The 25066-nt window shown below is 36.5% G+C and overlaps 1 protein-coding gene and 1 pseudogene across 2 annotated transcripts in view; one reads left to right on the forward strand and one right to left on the reverse strand.

The window, feature by feature from the left end:
- The window catches only part of ABCB7 (ATP binding cassette subfamily B member 7), a 162299-nt gene that overhangs the window by 8470 nt on the left and 128763 nt on the right, over window positions 1-25066 (reverse strand). For both annotated transcript variants that reach the window (XM_006068268.3, XM_025276884.2), the window contains exons 5-15: window positions 23975-24107; window positions 22368-22636; window positions 21726-21814; window positions 21546-21633; window positions 20555-20729; window positions 19486-19643; window positions 18204-18367; window positions 17916-18045; window positions 14477-14648; window positions 12240-12343; window positions 2962-3069 (exon numbers count right to left, since the gene is read on the reverse strand). In XM_006068268.3, coding sequence (XP_006068330.1) covers window positions 2962-3069; window positions 12240-12343; window positions 14477-14648; window positions 17916-18045; window positions 18204-18367; window positions 19486-19643; window positions 20555-20729; window positions 21546-21633; window positions 21726-21814; window positions 22368-22636; window positions 23975-24107 — 1590 coding nt within the window. The remainder of the gene's footprint in view (window positions 1-2961; window positions 3070-12239; window positions 12344-14476; window positions 14649-17915; window positions 18046-18203; window positions 18368-19485; window positions 19644-20554; window positions 20730-21545; window positions 21634-21725; window positions 21815-22367; window positions 22637-23974; window positions 24108-25066) is intronic.
- LOC112582277 lies at window positions 1910-2175 on the forward strand (annotated as a pseudogene).

The following is a 25066-nucleotide window of genomic DNA, read 5'->3' on the forward strand; positions in this document are numbered from 1 at the left end:
GATAGTTTTACTTCTTTTCATTTGCTTTAAATTCATATATATTTTTAAATGCAGTTTTTTTCACTCTCCTCTTTCACCCTCATCAAGAGGCTCTTTAGGGCCTCTTCACTTTCTGCCATTAGAGTGGTATCATATGCATATCTGAGGGTGTTGATATTTTTCCTGGCAGTCTTGATTCCAGCTTGTGATTTATCCAGCCTGTCATTTCTCATGATGTACTCTGCATATAAGTTAAATAAACAGGGTGACAATATACAGCCTGTCATATTCCTTTCCCAATTTTGAACCAGTCAGTTGTTCCATGTCTTGTATGCTTCTTGACCCACATACAGGTTTCTCAGGAGACAGGTAAGGTGGTCTGGTATTCCTATCACTTTAAGAATTTTCCAGTTTGCTGTGATCCACATAGTCAAAGACTTCAGTGTAGTCAATGAAGCAGAGGTCGATGTTTTTCTATAACTCCCTTGCTTTCTGCATGATTCAGTGAATGTTGGCAATTTGATCTCTGGTTCCTCTGCCTTTTCTAAATGAAGCTTGTACATCTGGAAGTTCTCGGTTCACATACTGCTGAGACCTAGCTTGAAAGATGCTGAGTATAACCTTACTAGCACGTGAAGTGAGCTCAACTGTACAGTAGTTTAACAATCTTTGGCACTGGAATGAAAACTTACATTTTCCAGTCCTATGGCTTACACTTGTTAAGGTACTTTTAATGTTTTATATTTATAAGAAAAGGCTCTATGTACATGATGGCATACAATTGAAAAGTTTAGTAAAAAGCACAAGAGCAGATTTTACTTCAGATACTTAAACATCAATGAGATAATAAAGTATATTTATAAATCTTCCCACTTGAGACATTCTGGACAATCCTACTGAAAAAAATCAGTTTACTCTTTAGTGAATATTAGCATTTTTGAGCAAGTGGTAACATAAAAAAGAAACAATATACATAACATGAAAGTAAACATCCTATAAGAAATTTTAGTGATGCAAAAAATTCTCTCAGTACAGAATGTAGAGGAGAATGCTTTTGCTCTCAACTCCCAGTACTTATGCTTTCAAAATGATAAAGAATTGAAGGTTTACTTGTTAGACAGTAAAAATAAACATAGAGAACATCATTAGAAATAATCAAGTACAAAGGTGGGTGGAGATAAAATAGCCCTACAGAGAGGAAAAAAGTAAAACTATTACAATTTTCAAATCTACTAATTGCAATAGTGGCACTCTGATCTGTTCAGAATATTTAGAGAGTACACTCTTATAGTAATTCCCTCAGAGAAATAAAGTAGGCTGTCATTTTTCTTAGTTTCTTCATGAGGAAAAATACAAAATAAAAATGGCCATGTTTGAAAATGACCACTTTATTTTATGGTAATTTTCTTTTAAACATCAAGGGTGTGTGCAGGTATTAGGAAAATGAAAATATGAAATACACTGAAGACATTAAGCAAATATTCTGTACAGAGCAAAAATGAATGCAGAAAAATTGTTTTAAATACAAAACCTTTAAAACTGTTTCTAACATATTAGGATTTAAAGCTTTCCTCATCTAACTTCGCTTTTAAAATGTTAATAAAGTGTGAATTAAGCTCCTCATCCCTCTTCCTTCTCCTCCTTCCACCCCCTTTGCAGCCTCCACCTCCCCTTCCCTGCACCCGCTGAAGAGCTCTGGCAATAAGAGTGGTGGCGGTGGTGGCAGCAGCGCCCGCAGCTCCAGCTCAAGTCCATCTCACTCCGTGGCAGCCATTAGACCCCTGCACTCCAGCTCGATGGGCTGGGAGCCACTAGCTCCGCTCGACCACAGAAACACCGCCCTCCCTTGGTGCTCCTCCTAGAGGAGCCAAGTTTGCACTCGGCTCGCCTGCCTGGCTGGTGCTGCCCCAGCCCTCTTGGCCCCGCTGCCATGGGCTGTCTTGAAAACAGAAAGACTGAGGACCAGCACAATGAGGAGAAGGAGCAGCGTGAGGCCAACAAGATTAAGAAGCAGCTGCAGAAGGACAAGCAGGTCTACCGGACCATGCACCACCATCTGCTGCTGCTGCTGAATCTGGTAAAAGCACCATTGTGAAGTAAATGAGGATCCTGCATGTTAATGGGTTTAATGGAGAGGGTGGCTAAGAGGACCTGCAGGCTGCAAGGAGCAACAGGGATGGACTATATAACCTCTAGATGATGACTTCAATTTCTCATCTTCCTGGCTATGTCCTATCACACTTCACATGCTGGAACTGCCAGTCTTAGGAAGCCTGGAGAATGCCAGGGATGGGGGAGCCTGGTGGGCTGCCATCTATGGGGTCGCACGGAGTCAGACACAACTGAAGTGACTTAGCAGCAGCAGCAGCAGGAACTTCTAATAATACTATTCTGTTGTTGGGGGATGGGCCCCAACACCTAACCTCTAAAGATAACTGAAAAAAAATTTTAAAAACAAACAAAAAACAACAACAAAAGTAATCCCTAATTGAAAAATATGTAGTGTATCAACTAACCAAAGCATCTAAATAAACAGTGACTGACAGCTTACTGTAACAAAAGTTGGCATTTGAGAGCTATGACCCCTCTCTATTGAACCATCTCCCTATTAAACCACCTCCTGTGTACTTCCTAGATGCTATGCTAGATCCCTGACTGAACCCTACTAATACCTACTAACAGCCTGCTCTTCTATTGGTGACTGTTCTACAAGTAAAACTTAAGTATTAACAAATGTGATAAATAAAAATTCCCTGCATGTCTCAGCAAAAAAAAAAAGAGTGAATTAATACATTTTATTCATTTTTGTAAGTGGCATAGGTTGTTCCTATCAATGGAGGTAAAAATGGAATCCTATCAGGATTCAATCTTATTCAAAGAACACAAATTCTAAAAATTTCTTTAGAAACAATGTAAGTTGCTTGTGTTTGCAACAATTTCTAATGTACTTCAAACACTGAACTTTGAAGTTAAATATCTTACCTGGTTCAAGACAATAATTTCATCTGCATCAACCACTGTTGACAATCTGTGTGCAATGAAAATAGAAGTTCTATGTTTCACTGCATCCCTCATGGCACCAAGAATAGTCTGCAAGTTTGACAAGAATAGTAAGCGGGGGAGATTTATCTATTAGGTAAATGTAAATTAAAAGAACCATATATTTCTTAAAAGAACATATAAAATGCCAGTTAATTTTGTTATATAAACTTTATACCACTACCAAATATTCTACCCAATCTAATAGTTACGAAGAAGAAACTAAATCAATCAGACAGGGAAGGCAAATATGACCACATTATCATGGAAAAAGTTAGCTTTAAGATAGGCAACCACTTCTTTAAATTAGTTTGGGATAAGGTGGAGATTTCCCATACTTAAAAACAAACAAATAAAATGAATCCACTGATGGCAGGAGCACAGTCAGATATGATGTTTATCTGACCAATGAGAGCAAAAACAAAATAAGGAGGCAACCAAGCGATAGGATGCAGAGAAATTTTAAAAAATCAAGAAAAGATAGAAGACTCAAAGAACACAGGAGCATTTGCTTTTCCTTAGTTCTAACTCAGAGGACAGAAAGATTGACAAGGACAACTGTTCATGTTTAACTTGAAGAAACTTCTTTTTCAGAAGTATTCTGACTTCTTAAGGTATTCTGGAAAATACACTTTTTTTTTTTTTTTGCTTACTGTCTGTAAAATGTAAGAGAGAGCTTCCCTGGTAGCTCAGTGGTAAAGAATCCACCTGCAAGGCAGGAGACACAGGTTTGACACCTGGGTTGGCACAATTCCCTGGAGAAGTAAATGGTAACCCACTCCAGAATTCTTGCCTGGGAAATCCCTTGGACAGAAGAGCCTAGTGGGCTACAGTCCATGGTGTCACAAAAGAGACACGACTTAGCCAATAAACAAAAATAACAAAAAAGTAAGGCAGCTGTATATATATTCAGCTATACTTGGAAACCTGGGTCTAAGTACAACTAGCTAGATGGAAATAGCAACATGGGGGATGGGGATAGGACCAATGTCTTCCTATAGGCATCTCTAATCACTATATTTATTAAAGGAATAAAATTACCTGAGTAGATGGTTACCCAGGAAAAGAAGACCTTAAACTTTACTATGACAGACTGAAAATCAAGTGCTGACTGAAAATCTTCTAAGAAAAACTATGATGCTTGAGGCAACTCCTCTATCTTTACACTCAAGAACTTAAACTGCTATCCTAATGATGCTCTGGACCTTTTTAAAAGGTCGATTCAACTTTACTAATCTTCTGATAACTCATTCCCTCTTCTCTGCTGGCAATTAATGGATTATGCTCCTTGAGATAATAAAGGTATGTGACTCAAATAATGACTGTTGTGGGGACTCCAAATTTGCGATAGATGTGGATGACACATTTTGAGATTTAAAGTTCTTGTAAGCAGATTCTAGTCTGCTCATGAATGGGGTCTAATGCAGCTTAAGGTTCTCTTTAAATATAACAAATTCTCAAATTAGCTCAAGATGGCAGAGTAGAAAGACATGAGCTCACTCTTACATAAACACCAAAATCACAACCAACTGATGAACAACCAAAGGCAAAAAAAAAAATCTTGAGCCTAGCAAAAAAGATACCCTACATCCAAAGGCAAAGAAGACACAACAAGATGGTAGGAGGGGCACAACATAATAAAAATTATACCACAGAAGTTCTTCCACAGGAGTGAAAGTCCTAAGTTTCACGCCAGGCTTCCCAGCCTAGTTCCAAAGAGATGGGGAAAGCAGAAATGCCACTCTTGGAGGACAGACACAAGGTTGTGCGCACACCAGGACCCAGGATAAAAAAGCAGTGACTTCATAAGATACTATGCAAGACCTACCTGCTAATACTAGAGGGTCTCCTGCAGAGGCAGGTGGCAGCTGTGGTTCACTATGGGGATGAAGACACTGGCAGTGGCAGATCTGTGGAGTACTCATTGACGTGAGCCTACCAGGAGGCCACCATTAACCCCACCCCACCACATACAAGTGGCTTCAAGTCTCCATGAGCATGGCCCTGCCCACCAGAGGGACAAGACCCAGATCCACTCATCACAGGGCAGGAACTAGCCCCTCCCATCAGGAAGCCTACACAAGCTCCTTAGACAGCCGTATCCACCAAAGAGCAGAAGCAATATGAACTACAATCCTGCAGCTTGCAGAACAGAAACCACAATCACAGAAAGTTAGATAAAATGAGATGGCAGAGGAATATGTCCTAGATGAGAGAACAAGATAAAACCCCAGGAGAAAAGCTAAGTGGAGATAGACACCTACTGGAAAAATAACTCAGATGATCCAAGATCTTGAGGAAAAAAAAAAAAGACCAAAGATTGAGAAAATGCAAGAAAGGTTTAACAAAGACCCAAAGGAACTAAAGAACAGAGATGAATAATACAGTAACTGAAATGAAAAATACATTGGAAAGAATCAACAGCAGAATAACTGAGGCAGAAGAAGAGATAAGTGACCAGAAAGACAGAATGGTAGAAATCACTGATGTGGAACAGAGTAAAGAAAAAAAAATGGAAAAGAAATGAAGTCAGTCTAAGAGACTTCTGGGCCAATATTAAACATAACAATATTCACATTATAGGAGTCCCAGAAGGACAAGAGAGAAAAAGGACGTGAGAAAACATTTTCAAGAGACAATAGCTGAAAACTTCCCCGACATGGGAAAGGAAACAGTCATCTAAGTCCAGGAAGCACAGGGAACCAAGGAGGGATATACTGAGACACATAGTATTCAACTTGACAAAAATTAAAGACAAAAAAATACTAAAAGCAACAAATAACATACAAGGGAACTCTTTACGGTTATCAGTTATTTCTCAATAGAAACTCTGCAGTTCAGAAGGGATTGGCACAATATATTTAAAGCGATGAAAGGGAATAACCTACAACTAAGAATACTCTACCCAGCAAGGTTCTCATTCACATTTGATGGAGAAATCAAAAGCTTTGCAGAAAAGTTAAAGCTAAGAGAATTCAATATCACTAGACTGGCTTTGCAACAATTACTTAAATTACTTCTCTAAGCAGAAAAGAAAAGGCCACAAATAGAAACAGGAACATTATGAATGGAAAAACTCACTCGTAAAGGCAAATATAATTAAAGGAAGGAAACAATCTACACAAAAATATGATATCAAAGTCAGCAACTGTGAGAAGAGGAGAGCACAATGCAGGGTATTGGGAACAAATTTGAAATTAAAAGACCCACAACTTAAAACAATCTTGCTAATATAAAGACTGCTTTATCAAAACCAGGCTTCCCTGGTGACACAACAGTAAACAATCCGTCTACAATGCAGGAGACACAAGAGACCTGGGCTCAGTCCCTGGGTTGGAAAGATCCCCTTGAGAAGGAAATGGCAACCCACTCCAGTATTTCTGCCTGGAGAATCCCATGGACAGAGGAGTCTAGTGGGCTATGGTCCATGGGATCACAAAAAGTTGGATACAACTGAAGCAACTGAGCATGACACATACCAAAACCTCATGGTAACTACATACCACAAATCTAAAATATTAACAGATACACATACAAAAAGGAATCCAAACACAACACTAAAGTTAGTCATCAATTCACAAGAGAACAAAAGAGGAAGAAAAGAAAAAAGACCTACAAAAAAAAATCCAAAACAATCAAAACAGTGAACAAATGGCAATAAGGATATATATATTGATAATTACCTCAAATATGAATGGATTAAATGCTCCAACCAAAAGACATAGACTAGCTGAATAGATACAAAAATAAGACCGCTCCATATGCTGTTTGTGAGAGACCAATTTCAGACCTAGGAACACATACAGACTGAAAGTGAGGGGATGGAAAAAGGTATTCCATGCAAATAAAAAACAAAAGAAAGCTGGAGTAGCCATACTCCTATCAGAAGAAGCAGACTGTAAAATAAAGACTGTTACAAGAGACAAAGAAGGATACTACATAGTGATCAAGGAATCAATCCAAGAAGAATATATAATAATTATAAATATATATGCATCCAATATACGAGCACCACAATATATAAGGCAAATACTAAGAGCCATAAAAAGGACAAATCAACATTAACACAATAATAGTGGGGTGACTTTTAACATCCCACTCTCATCAGTGGACAGAACATCCAGACAGAAAATTAATAAGAAAATACAAGCTTCAAGACAGACTTAACTGAGATTTACATGACATTCCATCTGAAAGCAGCAGAAAATACTTTCCTCTTTAGTGCACAAGGAACATTCATCAGGACAGATCACATTTTGGGCCACAAATCAAGCCTCAGTAAATTTGAGAAAACTGAAATCATATCAAGCATCTTTTCTGACCACACTATGAGATTAGAAATCAATTACAAAAAGAAAAAAAAAACTGTAAAAAACCAAAACACCCAGAGGCTAAAATACATGTTACTAAATAACCAAGAGGTCACTGAAGAAATAAAAAAGGAAACCAAACAATATCTAGAAACAAATGACAATGAAGACATGATGACCCAAAACCTTTGGGATACAGCAAAAGCAGTTCAGAGAGAGTTTACACAGCAATTCAATCCTACCTCAAGACACAAGAAAAATATCAAATAAACAACCTAAACTTACACCTAAAGAAGCTAGAGAAAGAATAACAAAAAACCCTTTAGTAGTAGACGGAAAGAAATCATAAACATCAGAGCAGAAATAAATGAATTAGAAATGAAGAAAACAGTAACAAAGATCAATGAAACTAAAAGTTAGTTCTTTGAGTGATCAACAAAATTGATAAACCTTTAGCCAGACTCAAGGAAAAAAAAAAGGGAGAAGATTTGAATCAATAACATTAGAAATGAAAAAGAAGTTACAACACTACAGAAACACAAAGGATCATAAGAAACTAATGCTGCTGCTACTGCTGCTAAGTTACTTCAGTTGTGGCCGACTCTGTGCGACCCCATAGACGGCAGCCCACCAGGCTCCCCTGTCCCTGGGATTCTCCAGGCAAGAACACTGGAGTGGGTTGTCATTTCCTTCTCCAATGCATGAAAGTGAAAAGTGAAAGTGAAGTCGCTCAGTCGTGTCTGACTCCTCATGACCCCATGAACTGCAGCCCACCAGGTTCCTCCATCCATGGGATTTTCCAGGCAAGAGTACTGGAGTGGTTGCCATTTCCTTCTCCAAAGAAACTACTACAAGCAACTATATGCCAATAAAATGGACAACATGGAAGAAATGGACAAATTCTTAGAAAAGTATAACCTTCCAAGACTGAACCAGGAAAAAATAGAAAATATGAACAGACCAATCACAAGCACTGGAATTTAAACTGTGATTAAACATATTCTAACAAACAAACCAAAGCCCAGGGCCAGATGGCTTCACAGACAAATTCTATTAAATATTTAGAGAAAAGCTAACATCTATCCTTCTCAAAACCTTTCAAAAATTGCAGAGAGAGGAACATCCCCAAGCTCATTCTACAAGGCACCATCATCCTGATACCAAAACCAGACAAACATATCAGAAAAAAAGAAAATTACAGGCCAATATCACTCATGAAAATACATCCATAAATTCCCAACAAAATTCTAGCAAGCCTAATCCAACAACATATTGAAAGGATCATACAACATGATCAAACTGAATTTATCTCAGTGATTTAAGGATTCTTCAATATATGCAAATCAATCACTGTGATACACCATATTAACAAACTGAAGAATAAAAACCATATGGTCATCTCAATAGATGCAGATAAAGATTTCCACAAAATTCAATACCCATTTATGATTTAAAAAAAACTCTCCAGAAAATGAGCATAGAGGGAACATATCCTCAACACAATAAAGGCCATATATGACAAACCCAGAGCAAACATCATTCTCAATGGTGAAAAACTGAAAGCATTTCTGTTAAGATCAGGAACAAGACAAAGGTGTCCACATTCACCATTATTATTCAATAATTACTGAATTATTCCATTATTTGGAAGTTCAAGCCATGGCAATCAGAGAAGAAAAATAAATAAAAGGAATTCAAATGGAAAAAGAAGTAAAACTGTCACTGTTTGCAGATAACATGATTTTATACATTGAAAATCCTAAAGATGCAATCAGAAAACTACTAGAGCTAATCAAAGAATTTAGTCAAGTTGCAGGATACAGAAATCTCTTGCATTCCTATATACTAACAATGGAAGATCAGAAAAAGAAATTAAGGTGACAATCCCATTTACCACTGTAAAAAAAGAATACCTAGGAATAAACATACCTAAGAAGGCAAAGGCAATGGCACCCCACTCTAGTACTCTTGCCTGGAAAATCCCATGGACAGAGGAGCCTGGTAGGCTGCAGTCCCTGGGGTCGCAAAGAGTTGGATATGACTGAGCGACTTCACTTTCACTTTTCACTTTCATGCATTGGAGAAGGAAATGGCAACCCACTCCAGTGTTCTTGCCTGGAGAATCCCAGGGATGGGAGAGCCTGTTGGGCTGTTGTCTATGGGGTTGCACAGAGTCGGACATGACTGAAGCGACTTAGCAGCAGCAGCAGCAGCAAGAAGGCAAAAGACCTATATGCAGAAAACTATAATGATGAAGGAAATCAAAGATGACAAAAACAGATGGAGAGAGGTCAAGTTCTTGGACTGAAAGAATATTTTCAAAATGTTTATACTACCCAAGGCAATGTAGAGATTCAGTGCAAGCCCTATCAGATTATCAATGGCATTTTTCGTAGAATTAGACAAAAAAATCTTAAAATTTGTATGGAGCCACAAAAATCCCTGAATAGACTAAGCTAACTTGAGAAAGAAAAATGGAGCTGGAGGAACTGGGCTCCCTGGCTTCAGACTATACTACAAAGCTACAGTCATCAAAACAGTTATGGTACTGGCACAAAAACAGAAATACAGACCAATGGAACAAGACAGAGAACCCAGAGATAAACCCACGCATCTATGGATACCTTATTTTTGACAAAGGAGGCAAGAATATACAATGGGGCAAAGATAGCCTCTTCAATAAATGGTGCTGGGAAAATTGGACAGCTATATGTAAAAAAATGAAATTAGAACATTCTTTAATACCATACATAAAAATAAACTCAAAATGGATTAAAGACCCAAATTTAAGATCAGATACTATAAAACTCTTAGAGGAAAACATAAACAGAACACGCTGACACAAATTGCAGCAATCTCTCTTTTGATCCATCTCACAGAGTAATAGAAATAAAAACAAAAATAAATGAGACCTAACTAAACACAAAAGCTTCTGCACAACAAAGGAAACCATAAACAAAATGAAAAGACAACCCACAGGAGAGAGAAAATATTTGCAAATTATGTTACTGACAAGGGATTAGTCTCCAAAATTTACAAACAGCTCATGCAGCTCAATATAAAAAAACAAACAACTGAATCAAAAAATGGACAGAAGACATAAAGAGACATTTCTACAAAGGAGACTGATGGCCAAGAGGCACATGAAAAGATTCTTGACATCATCAATTATGCAAATCAAAACTACAATGAGGTATCACCTCACAATAGTTAGAATATGGCCACCATCAAAAAGTCTAGAAACAATAAATGCTGGAGAGGATGTGGTGAAAGGAGAATCTTCGTACACTGCTGGTAGGAATGTAAAACGGTACAGCCACTATGGTCAACAGTATAGAGGTTCCCTCAAAACCTAAAAACAGAGCTACAATATGATCCAGCCATCTCACTCCATCCTATAATCTGGAAAATAAAATGGTTCAAAAGGATATATGTACCCCAGTGTTCATTACGGCACTGCTTACACACCAGTCATGGCCTGAAGCAGCCTAAATGTCTATTGACAGATGAATGGATAAAGAAGATATGGTATATATACACACAATGGAATATCATTCAGCCACTAAAAAGAATGAAATAATGCCATTTTCAGCAATGTGGATCAACCTGAAGATTATTATACTAAGTGAAGTAAGTGAGAGAAAGATAAACATCATATGATATTTATATGCAGAATGGGGGGAGGGTTAGATTGGGAGTTTGGGATTGACATGTATACAATGCTATATTTAAAACAAAATGTCAGACGTCCCTGGTGGTACAGTGGATAGGAATTTGCCTACCAACGCAGGAGATATTAGTTTGATCCCTGGTCCGGGAAGATTTCACATGCCATGGAGCAACTAAGCCTGTGCACTACAACTACTGAGCCTGCATGCCACAAATACTGAGCTCGAGGGCCTGTGAGCTGCAGTTACTGAGCCCAGGTGCCTAGAGCCTATGCTCCACAGTAAGAGAAGCCCGAGCACCACACTGAAGAGCAGCCCCTGCTTGCCACAACTAGTGAAAGCCTGCACATCACAACAAAGACCCAGTGCAGCCAAAAATAAATAATTTTTAGAAAAGTCATTCCATTAAAAAATATATAAATAAAATTTCAAATTTTTAAAATAAATAAATAGAACAAATCCTCATGCTAAACAACTTAGAAACTAAGCTGTTTTAAACATATGGCAGAACAATTAGCATCCCCTGAACCTTAACTCCATATGCAAATATCAATATATGTCATACATGTTGTGAAGCTGAATTCAGCCCTATCCTTCAACAACATGGTTTTACTATATATTCAAGTAAAATGTAGGTGAATGGAGGCAACTGACAAATTACATCACTCTTATCTTTAGTACTTGGAGAAGGAAATGGCAACCCACTCCAATATTCTTCCCTGGGAAATCCCATGGACACAATCTTCAGTTCTAGATTAAGGGGATTCATTTATGATATTATGATTGCTGTCAAGTCTTTAGTCTACTACAAAGATGTTATGAAGTCTACTGTGGCTTCTGGGTAGTACCATGACATCAATTTTATAACATCTTAGAGCTTCACAATACTTGTTGTAAAATGAACATGTATTGTATCAGAACCATTTACATGACTTGTTTCAATGTGTATTATGTGGCAGATTAGGTGATTCCCAGAGCTTTGCAAGATGCAAACATTATACAATAAGAACAAAAGGTGCCACATAATTTCAAACATATATTTGCAAACAGACTTAAAATATGTGATAATGTAATGCAAACTGGCATTCTTACTATCAATACTTCCTTTATTGGAGAAAAGGGCTAAGCACCTCCTTTTGAAGCTCATTCAAAATACGAAAGAATGTAGCTACTTACTGAAATTCCCATGGAAAAAAGTTAAGCAATGAGAATTGAAGAGTTTTATGTTTTCACCATCATTTACCTCTTCAGTAATTGAATCTAATGATGAAGTAGCTTCATCATAGAGAATGACTGGGGGGTTCTTCAAAATGGCTCTTGCAATTGCTACTCTTTGCTTTTCTCCTCCTGGTAAAGAAAATTTTAAGATAGTATAACATAAAGACATATTTTATAATTCTAGTATTTCCATTAATCATAACCAACAAGTAATACCTTCAATATTTAGTTTTACTCTTGATTATTGTTCATTTTACCCAGTTTTAAGAGTCTATGTTCATATATAATATCCCTTGACAAACTATATTCCCTGGAACATTAATGTAATTCTGGATTCTGACTTCATGGCAGGTGAAAAGAACAAAGAGGGGAGGTGATAATTTTGATTCTAGAATTACTTCTCTCACCAAAAATATGCTCATGACATACATTATTTTATATGTACTTTATATTACTTCCCAATGAACAATGACTTCAGGTAGAAAAATTCCAATATGACAGAATCCACAAAGCCAAAAACAAATTCAATATATGAAGTCTGAAAACTTAAAGACATGAAACTACGAATATCTAAATTTATTTCTTAATATAACAAAGTACCATTTAGCCAGTATTCTGAAAGATTTTTTTTTTTTACAGAAAGCTATTATTTTCACAGCACTCGTCAATGTTAAGCCTGTATCCTAGGACCTCTTATTTCACCTTAGTTCTTTGCTATAGGGCTTTAGCACAGCAGAATTTTAAAACAGAAAGACTACAGAGGCCCAGAAAAGTTAAGTGATTTGCTCGAGGTCACAGAGCAAGTTCTGGCAGAATCTAACAAGACTCGACTAATTCCCAGTCCAATGCTTTTTCTTTCACAATGTACAAACCCACAATTATTCCTAAATATACTCTAAAGAAAAGAAAGCAACCTTTCTTTCTTCATTGGGACTCTCATAGGTCTAAGGCCATCAATCTTACATAAAACTTTGGTTGGAAGTATAAAAGATTCCCTGGTGGCTCAGACAGTAAAGAATTGGTCTGCAATGCAGGAGACCAGGGTTCAATCCCTGAGTTGGGAAGATCCCCTGGAGAAGTGAATGGCTACCCACTCCAGTATTCTTGCAAGCTGCTAGCACACAGTATGTACCTAGTCAATGTTGTGATGCTGGTTTATAATGAGAAATAAGATTCATTAAAATTCATGTGGATATTCTTCATTCTCTTTTTCTTACCCTCATTCATAATCTATAAAGCTCCCCCCCAAACTAAACTAGAATGAAGAGTAAATGCAAAGAGTGTAGCATGTTTATATAAGTTACATTAACACTTTCAGGCACTAGTTATCACCATACTTTCAGAATTCAAATAATTCAGGGCAAAGAAACATTTTTATGAATCCTCAAGAAAATTCAATCATTTTAGGATAATCCATTATAAAACTTAATAATCATCTCATAATTAAACACTTAAAATGCAGAAGCCCTGAAATTTACTTGGTCACTGAACCAACAAAGACAGGAAAATGAAGCTGGCTATAAAGAAGTATACCAAGTATAAGGAAGTCTAAAGTTATCGAAAACATTCCATAATAATCTAAGAAATTATAAGGAGATACACTGCTGTGCTTAGTTGCTCAGTCATGTCTGACTCTTTGCAACCCCATGGGCTGTAGCATGCCAGGCTCCTCTGTCCATGGGGATTCTCCTTGCAAGAATACTGGAGTGGGTTCCCAGGCCCTCCTCCATGATCTTCCCAACCCAGGGATCAAACCCAGGTCTCCCACACTGCAGGTGGATTCTTTACCATCTGAGCCACCAGGGAAGCCCATGAACACTGGAGTGGGCAAGGAATTGAACTGGGGTCTCTTGCATTGTAGGAAGATTCTTTACCAGCTGAGCTATGAGAAGATACACTATTTACTATCAAATTACTTGTCTCTACTCTTACTTCTTTCCCGTATGAATGATGATCTTGGCTTTCCTTTAAGGTAAGAAGTTAACACTGATCTCACCATGTATCAGTAACTTCCTATTAAGCACTTACAGTGTTTGCAGCTGTGAGTGGAAAAAAAAAAGAGACCTGCATGATTTCAGAACAGTTACTTCTAGCATGTTGAATTGTTTACAGAGATAGACAGGAAACTGGGAACTTTGCCAAAAGAGACTAGATAAGCATTAGGTTTGTACTCTGTCATTACATTTTCTAGTAAATGGTTCTGACAAATTAATGTTTGAAGGGTGAATATAAGTGGGGGCCAGGTCTAAAATCTTTGATTACCTGAAAGCTTGAGTCCTCGTTCCCCTACTTGGGTGTCATATCCATGTGGCATTCGAAGAATTGCATCATGGAGTCCAGCTAATTTTGCCACTGCATATACTTCCTCAGGTGAAGCACTGATGTTTCCATATAAGAGGTTGTAGTAAATGGTATTATGGAAGAGGACAGCATCCTGGACCAGATTTATATATATACACACATAGATACGCATGTTTCATATTTTAAAAATTCAAACAATAGTAAAGACATAAAGAGTAAAATGTGATAAAAGGGGTCTTTTATTAATATCATCCCTCATGCCTGCTTCATTTCCCTTCCCAGAGCCAATCACCATGAACCATTTGTTGTGTATCATTCCAAACTTTTTCTGATACATTTATATGCTTAAACATACACCTTTTTTTTTTCCCAACAAAAGTGGGGCCATACTATATAAGTTGCTTTTTTCACTTAACACAACTGGGGATTGTTCATGTCAATAACAGAAACCTACCTCATTCTTTTTAACAGTTTTGTGATACTAAGGATGTATCATATTTATCTTATCCATTCCTATACTGATGGATATTAATTAAAACTTTTGCTACTGTAAACAATGTTGAAATAAAATATCATTATATAATGACTTATACACACCCATGTATTTCTGTAAGAAAGATTCCCAGAAGCAGACTGTTGGGTTACAAGCATACATTTACCCTTGGATAGTATGGCCCAACTGTCTTCCAAAAATGTTCCAACAGCATATATTCCAACCAACAATGTATGAGGGTGCCAGGTCCCCATATCCTCAACAACCCTGGATATTAATAAGTTTTCATTGTTGGTACTTTTAAGGGTAAAATGTGGTTTTTGTTTAAATTGGCATTTCTCTTATTACTAATGAAATTGAATATATTTCATATATTAATATCTCAGAAGCTTTTAAATTGGACTTAAAACACAGAAAACAAAGAATTTATGCATTATAGATTTTTTGGGGGAGAAAGTTCACTGCAAGCATTCATTTGATATTTCAATTTATTCTGACATGGCACACTAAAGCTAATTTACTTAATGCAAGTATCTACCTCCCACTTTTCTTTCAGTATCCAATGTTGTAAGGCAATAGTAAGATGAAACAAAATGATTCTATTGATTAACATTAACCAGTACACTCAATTAAGATCTTTAATATCATAATCAGCCCTAGAGTTACAGATATTATTTCAAATCATATTTTAATAACTTTTACACCTAATACATGTATGGATGTGAAAGTTGGACTGTGAAGAAGGCTGAGCGCTGAAGAATTGATGCTTTTGAACTGTGGTGTCGGAGAAGATTCTTGAGAGTCCCTTAGACTGCAAGGAGATCCAACCAGTCCATTCTAAAGGAGATCAGCCCTGGGATTTCTTTGGAAGGAATGATGCTAAAGCTGAAACTCCAGTACTTTGGCCACCTCATGCGAAGAGTTGACTCATTGGAAAAGACTCTGATGCTGGGAGGGATTGGGGGCAAGAGGAGAAAGGGACGACAGAGGATGAGATGGCTGGATGGCATCACTGACTCGATGGACATGAGTCTGAGTGAACTCCGGGAGTTGGTGATGGACAGGGAGGCCTGGCGTGCTGCGATTCATGGGGTCGCAAAGAGTCGGACACGACTGAGCGACTGATCTGATCTGATCTGACACCTAATACTAATATAAACTTTTCTTGTATGGAGGTGATAGTTCAATCCAATGAGTTTAAAGTTCTGCAAAGAGAAAATACTTATTTTTAAATATTTTCTATTTGGAAAAAAAATTAAAATAAATGGTAACTGGAAATGTTAAAAATACAAAATGTATGGTAAAATAAAAGTTAATTAAATAATCCATAATCCCACCAACCAGCAATAACTACTATTAACATGTTGGTGTATTTTCTCCAATTTTTTTCTGTTACATGTGTTTATTAAATATTATAAAATGGAGATATTACATTTTGTTTGGAAATTCTTTTTCAACAAACTTTGTAGCTGAGTATTTTTCCATGATACTCAATATTCTTTATAAACATGATATTTATATTGTTCCTAACTTCTGCTATTATAAACAAACGATAATGAACAGCTTAGCATATAAAGATCTGTTCACTTCTCTGTTTATTTCCTTACTAAAACTTCCTAGAGGCAGAATTACTGTAATAAAGACTAAATATTTTTCAGACTCTTGTTATATACTGCCAATTTGCTCATCAGGAAAGCTGTATGCTTCCTCCAGCAAGAGACTGGCCATTTCACATAGCCTTACCCAAACTAGACATCATGAATTTTTAAATCTTTACCGGTCTGATGGGTGAAAAGTGGAATACCATTGTTGATTTAATTACTAAGATTTCTAATGAGGATGAGCATCTTTTCTTTCATTTATTGACCATGTATATTTTTCCTTAGTGAATAAAATGCTTTATTTTTCAATATAATTGAACATATAGTCTACAAATCACCTAAATCAAAAACACCTAGGAGGCATATTCACAAACGCAGGTTTCTGGGGCCCACACTGCCCTCATAAACAGTGTGTGAAAGGGAGTTGGAATTTCAAAAATCTCCCTAGGTGACTCATGCACTCCAAATTTGGGATTCTCAGTGAAAGGGAGGACAGGGCAGAGTGGCATGCGTCAGATCAGTTGAGGACCTTTTACAAGCTATATAACATGGACAGAGAAGCCTGGCAGGCTACAGTCCATGGGGTCGCAAAGAGTTGAACATGACTTAGCAACTAAACCACCTATGCTACAACTAAGTCCCAGGTCTCTCTATAGGCTTTCAGCATAAGAAAAACTTATAACCTATAGGGCTATCTCCTTATCTTCTCAGAGCTTACTCTGAACTTGTTTCCCCCTACAGTCACTCAGCAAATACTTGTTAAATGCTCACTATGGGTCAGGCACTGTGCTTGGTACTTGGGGACAAGGCATACCAACTTGAAGTTGGCAGCCCAACTGTTTTATAATTTTTATAGATTTACTATGTCAAAAACTGCTCAAATAATAGTTTTCATTTACTGAACAGTTATGTGAGGGACACTGTACTTGGTGCTTTACACATATATCTCTAATCCATATTAATCCTGTCCCATAAGAAAAATGGTATCCTTATTTTACAGATGAGGAAACTGAGGCTTACAACTATACAACATATAAGGGTTAAAGCTGGGCTTAGAATCAGTTCTGTCTGACTCCAGTCTGAGCTCTTTCCTCTATGTTATGTTTTCTTCCTAAGGCTTAAAAAAAATCTTCCCATCATGAAGATTTTTAAATTCATGTTTTTTGGTAACAGAATATGGCCTGTAGGGCCTAACGCTTCCAACTTAATTAACATATACTGACTCCTTGGATCCAAATTATTCTAGTAAAAGATTCAGCAAGCCAACAAATCTTCCCCCAAATAGGTTTTTTCCTTTTTTAAATACCTGAGGTACCACTCCCACTGCCCTCCGAAGGCTTTCCAGGCTCACATCTTGTATATTTTGACCAGCAAGGTAAATGTTACCCTTTTGAGGCTCATAGAAGCGAAACAATAGCCTCACTATTGTGCTTTTCCTGAAATAGAAAACAAGGAAAGGTTATATAGCTCCAACTGGCATTAAGGAACCCCAATTTTAAATTATAGTCATCATTTTATTATGACAAATAAAAAATATTACATTGGGAATCATCAATCAATGATGCAAAATTTTATAAACAACTAAATTACCCACCCTGACCCACTACCTCCTACAATAGCCACTTTCTTTCCTGCAGGGACTTCAAAAGATATTCCATTAAGGACTTTCTGCCCCTCAATGTACTCAAAATGCACATTATCAAAGGCCACCGTAGCTGTCTGTGGTGTGATCTGAAGGGGAGATGCCATCGTTTTGTCCTAGCAGGGAAGAAAAAAAAAAAAGCCACTTTATACACTGCCGAGAGTATTGCTATGCAGATAATTTTTTTTTTCTTTTTTGTTTTATCATAGTGACTTTTATTTGAGAGCATTTTTTTAAATTTTATTTTATTTTTAAATTTTACATAATTGTATTAGTTTTGCCAAATATCAAAATGAATCCGCCACAGGTATACATGTGTTCCCCATCCTGAACCCTCCTCCCTCCTCCCTCCCCATACCATCCCTCTGGGTCCTCCCAGTGCACCAGCCCCAAGCATCCAGTATCGTGCATCGAACCTGGACTGGCAACTCGTTTCATACATGATATTTTACATGTTTCAATGCCATTCTCCCAAATCTTCCCACCCTCTCCCTCTCCCACAGAGTCCATAAGACTGTTCTATACATCAGTGTCTCTTTTGCTGTCTCGTACACAGGGTTATTGTTACCATCTTTCTAAATTCCATATATATGCGTTAGTATACTGTATTGGTGTTTTTCTTTCTGGCTTACTTCACTCTGTATAATCGGCTCCAGTTTCATCCACCTCATTAGAACTGATTCAAATGTATTCTTTTTAATGGCTGAGTAATACTCCATTGTGTATATGTACCATAGCTTTCTTATTTTCTAACTCACAGAGATAAAAAAGAAAATAATGGGAAAGGAGAAAGTTTATAAGTGGAGTTAGACCACTTCTATGCATGCTTTTAAAGATCTGTTTTTTCCCTCACTGCTAAGGGCAAAAATCTTGAATGCTCTGATTTCTGATCAATTTGTTTTGGGGAGGAAGAGAGATGGTGGGCAGGGGAGAAAGGAGGTTGAGAATATAAGGAGAGGCAAAAACATTTTGTATCATTATTAGCAAAAGTAAATCAAGTGCAAGTACAAATAATTGAAGTTAACAAAATTTAGTGTCTAGGTATAATATTCTTTGCTAATGTTGTAAGGTTTCTAAACATAGAAGTCAAAGCTGTAACAGCCTTTTAATACACATTATAGTCCCAATTCCTGCAAAAGACAAATTAGTTTGCTAACATGGTGATATAAGACTGTTATCCCACTATGGGATGATGCTTATATGCTTTTAAAAAGGTATTAAATACATTACTTACTTTAATTCGGGTGTCTACCTTGAGTAGAGTAAACAAGGTGTTCATATCTATAAGTGCTTGTCTAGTCTCTCTGTATACAGTTCCCAGAAAGTTAAGAGGTAATGAAAGCTGAAAAAGCAGTCCATTCACCATTACTAAATCTCCAACAGTAAGGGTACCTTAATATGCAGTTGGTAGAGAAAAAAAAATACTTTAGATGTCATGAACTTTCCAGTTTAAGAGAAGTTTACAGTTTATTACTGTGGAATACAGTTGAAAACATACATAATCAGCAACGGTAAGGCCTAATCTAATTCCAAAGCATTTTAACCCATAATTTAGAAATATAGGGAATTAGATATGTGCTAAGTGGAATGGGAAAAGCCTACCCATACCCTACACATGATATATAAGAAAAAAGAATGGTTTAAAAAACAGAAAGAACGGTTTAAAAATGCAGACAGAAATGGAAGGCTGAAAATCTTTCCTTTCTTCCTAAGATACTAGCATAATATAAAGTAGAATTTTTTAAAAGTATAAATTAAAACATTGGAGCAAATGGATATCATGATTGGGAATGATAAACCATATATTAAGTTCATAGTGAATGAAAGAATCCTAACTCAGCAAGCAAGTTACAGAAAAGAGGTAAGGATATTGTTTATTTTTGAAATGTTTTACAAATGAACAGCTAATAGATAAAAGGGTTACTAGTAATAAGACCGCTTGCACTTTAGTCCTTTGGACTAAACACTAAGTTAATTACACTTCTTTCCAGGTCCACAAGAGAAATTAGAAATATTAGATGCTAAAAAGTATGTTACTCCTAAAAGAATCAGATTGTAGACCCACAAAGAGCAATCCCAATCAATGAGAAAATTAGTGCTAAATTTGTAGCGTTAAACAAAAGAAAACAACATACCATCAAGAAAACATATTGTGATACAAAAATGAAAGTACTCCAAGGATTTTATAGTATCTTATTAAAAATGCTTTATATTTAAGACTAAAATACATATTCCTTTCATTAATATTTATTTATAAAGGTTAAATAAAACACTGACAAACGTGAAAACCACAGTTCTATTACCTGTCACAATTCCCTGACTGGCGAGCACCATTATGGCTGTTAAGCCAACACTGAAAATAGCACTTTGACCAAAGTTCAGCATAGCCAGAGTAGAGGTACTTTTCAATGAAGCAGCTTCATATGTCTTCAAAAATCCATCATATCTTTGTGCTTCATAATTTTCATTATTAAAATACTACAAAATACATAAAATATTAATTATATACAAGTATAATTGGAATCAGACTTCATCTATGGATACAATTTTGTACTGCACAGGAAATTTTAAAAACTAACTTTCAATACATCGGACACCTGCAGTTTTCCACTATGGACAGTATTTTAAAAGTCCATAAAATTCATCCCCAAAATATTTAAAGAATGCCTAGTTAATTTAAATCAAGATCTATAAAAAGGTGTCAAGGGACTTCCTTCATAAAGCCTTCCCTTGATCCCCTGAGACTCTCCGAATTCACAATTTCATTGCCCCCACCACATTATGCCTTCTTGTGTCATCACTTGCATACTTTAACTCTCCCAATGCTTAGCAAATTCTGGGAGGGCAAGGATTAAACAGCAATCATTGATTTTACTGCCCTCCTCATTACAGGACTTAGCATAGTGCTTTGCACACAAGAGGCATTCAGTAATATTTGTTAAATGGAAAAATGAACAAATAAATGAAAGAATTAGTGAAAAGCACTATGCTAGGCACTATGAAGGATAGAGAGTCAAAACTCAGTGTGCATTCTGAATCAAATGCTAACTAAACTGCACCACCACTTATAAATTAATTTAGAAGGTAAAGTTCTGATCGTGCCACACAAAAAATGAAGTGGAAAGAAAGGGCAACTCCTAAATAAAAGAAAAAACAATAAAGTACTATTATTTCATCATACCAAGAGATCCTATCCTAATCTGCAGCTCTAACTTACAGCACCTATAATATTAAATGGCAGAACAAATCTTAGTATAGTGTGAAAGGAAGAAAAAGTCAAATTAAACGTGTTACCTTCACAGTTTCATAATTCAGCAGTGAGTCTATGGCAGCATTGCCTGCATCATTATCTGCTTTGTTCATTTCTATTCTAAATTTAGTTCTGTAAGACAAAGATGTGCATAGGTATGGAATGTCTGCTATAGAAGCATAACTAATTTCTTCACCTTGACTGACCTCTGGGGAATACCTTACCTCCACTGTGTGATGGCAACTGTGAATGCTGTGTATGCACCAAGTGTCCCAAGGGTCACCAATGCAAACTGGGCACCACATCTATAATACTGGAAAAGACAAAAAAAGAAATGAGCTTAGTCATTATTTCTATCAAATAGTTTATAATATATAATAGCAAACCTCAAAGATTAAAAATATGTTGGTATAAAGTTGTATATATGAAAAACTAAGTAAGAAAACAAATACCTTAGAAAACCAACTTTAAGTTATACACATCTTTTAATTATAAAATATGAATCGGTGAATAATTATGCCTAAAATGTTATGAATGGTGAATAGCAAGAAACCTAGATAATCTGAGCATACCAGTCCAAAGTCATACACCATAATGTCTGCTAACAACAAAAAAACTGCAAGCATTAGCTAAATGACTGATCTACGTGTAGAACTGAACAACTCTTTACAACAACAACATGATAAAAGACTTTAGCTACAGTCCTTTGAAGTTTGTGGCAAAATAATTAAACTGCATAATCCTTCTGGCATCATGGAATTTTGCTTTAAAATCATCAGCATGCAACAGTACAAAAGCTTCAAGTACTAAACATCTACTAACAAGAATGTATGATAAAAGGTTGTCATGAAAAATGTTTTACTTACCAAAACACCACTGACAAGAGTCACCTCAAACATGATGGGAAGAAGATTAAATACTAAAGCACTCAGGACAAAACTGATACCCCTTGTCCCTCTGTCAATAGCCTTTGATAAAGCTCCTGTCTGTCTGCTCAAGTGGAAAGCCAGATCCAGGTTATGAAGATGGAGAAAGACATTTTTGGCGATTCTTCGGATTGAATTTTGGGCTACCTTGCCAAATACTGCATTTCGAACTTCATTAAAAAAGGCAGCTCCCGCTCTTGATACACCATCTAACAATACATTCAAGAAAAAATGGGGTGCAAAAACATTAGAATTGTTGCAGTGCAAAAAACAGCAAGGGCTCAGAAAATGTTTGTACAATGAATGAGCATATCACAGAATACTTACACTAAAAGAAACCTAGAAAACATCTAGCCTAGTGAGTATTAATTTTCCCACTACTATGAAAATCCTTCATTGTTATTTACCCCCATAAGGTCCCAGATGTTGAAAGATTTTTTTCCAAGTAAATACTTTTACTAAATAGCAACCCAAAAGACCCTGATGCTGGGAAAGATTGAAGGAAGGAGGAGAAGGGGACAACAGAGGATGAGATGGTTGGATGGCATCACCGACTCAATGAACATGAGTTTGAGTAGGCCCTGGGAGTTGGTGATGGACTAGTGTGCTGCAGTCCATGGGGTTGCAAAGAGTCGGACATGACTGAGCGACTGAACTGAACTGAGCCCATAAGGTCTTATTATAGATAAATGCACAGTATCTGTTGAGGTTTTATGATCTAATTCAATTCTTCCAAGAAACAAATGATAAAATTGATATCCTGAAAAATCCAAGTGCTTTGACTAAGCATGCCCCAACTCAGGTCTGAATCTCACAGAGTATCCTTTCTACGGCATGGGGACACAAAGCATTATATTCTTTATAAATTGCAGATCTGTGTCATGGCTACTGAATATAATTTAAAAACATATTAATATACTGCTACTGCTAAGTCACGTAAGTTGTGTCCGACTTTGTGTGACCCCATAGACGGCAGCCCACCAGGCTCCTCCGTCCCTGGGATTCTCCAGGCAAGAACACTGGAGTGGCTTGCCATTTCCTTCTCCAATGCATGAAAGTGGAAAGTGAAAGGGAAGTCGCTCAGTCGTGTCTGACTCCTAGCAACCCCATGGACTGCAGCCTAGCAGGCTCCTCCATCCATGGGATTTTCCAGGCAAGAGTACTGGAGTGGGGTGCCATTGCCTTCTCCGAATACATATATCATTATTTAGCCATTTCCTGTTTAACAGCTAACAACAACAGCAAGAATATAACTATAGTCTTACTAAAAAGATATCTTATAAGGAGTCTATTAGAAGTGGCTGTTATGAATTTAATGTCTTATTTCATGTTACTGTTTTCTAGAACTTAGAAACTTTTATTATATAATTTTTGGAAAGTATATAGTACAAAGAACATTTAAAAATCACATATCAAAAAAAATTGCACATAACACAAATATCTAAAATGCTAAGTTATGTTTGTGGTAAAAGGTCATATGCTCAAGTATGATAAAACCCTCTTGAAGAAAGTCAACACCTGTAGACAGATTAAAGAACCACACATACAGCCAATCAGAACTGCTGTTGCCATGGTTGCAACTGTATTTGGTGCATCACTCAGGTTCAGCATGTTTCCCGACATCTGGTTGAGGCTGTCTACAGCATATTTAAACATGAAGGGAACCACAATATTCATGGCCTAAAAACATAAAAGTAGCAATTATCCATCATATACAAATTATTTTTTTACAAAAGTACAAATATTTACCTTAAACTAGCATTTATGGGAATGTTTAGATATTAACCATTTACCATGGAATCATTTTTCCTAGTTTATAAAGACAAAATCTTTGGCAGTAGGAGAGCTGTCATTTCAGGATTCCTACCTCACACTGACTGCCATGTTAATATTCATTTACAAGCTACGTGCATTAGTCAAATGCTCCTGCCTCCATGAAATCACCCCATCATCCACTCAAAAATTCTTTCTTTGTTATCTAAAATCCTACAGAGCTCATGACAGCAAATTGCCTTATGTTATAGTTACTTGTGTATATATTTTTCTTTTCTACCAGATTCTTGACATTCTGTATCATATTCCTCTTTCTGTCCCATAAGAGTACAATGCTTTGTAGGTAGAAGGTGTTCAATAAATATGTGTAAAATTATTTATTCACCAAAATAATGGTAAAACCAAAATTACACAGCAAAAAGGATCTCAAAAGCAGATAAATTTTAAGTATCTGTGGCTGATTCATTCACCACTGGCAGGGGAAAAAGAAACAACACTGATGGATACATTTGCCCCAGAAAAAATCCCTTTGCTCCAATACCATATAAAGCAAAACCCAATGAATACCAAATTAAGCTTTCAAACACCAACCTATTTCTCCATGAGAATACACCAAAAAAAAAAAAAATTAGGGGTACAATGCTTTCATATATTCAAGATAAGTTAGTCAATCACTTACTCACATTTCACATTTTCTATAAAGTTATACTGTTAAAAACACTAACCATCATTTAGAAAAAGGAAGTTGGTAAAGCTGGCCGTTTTCTTTGAAGAAATTAAATTCATATAGATTAATAATGTGAAAACTATTTTATAAGACTTAACAAAAACAATGAAATCCCAGTTCTCGTTAGTTCCATTATTAT

The sequence above is a fragment of the Bubalus bubalis genome, chromosome X (genome assembly GCF_019923935.1).
Source record: "Bubalus bubalis isolate 160015118507 breed Murrah chromosome X, NDDB_SH_1, whole genome shotgun sequence".
Classification (NCBI taxonomy): domain Eukaryota; kingdom Metazoa; phylum Chordata; class Mammalia; order Artiodactyla; family Bovidae; genus Bubalus; species Bubalus bubalis.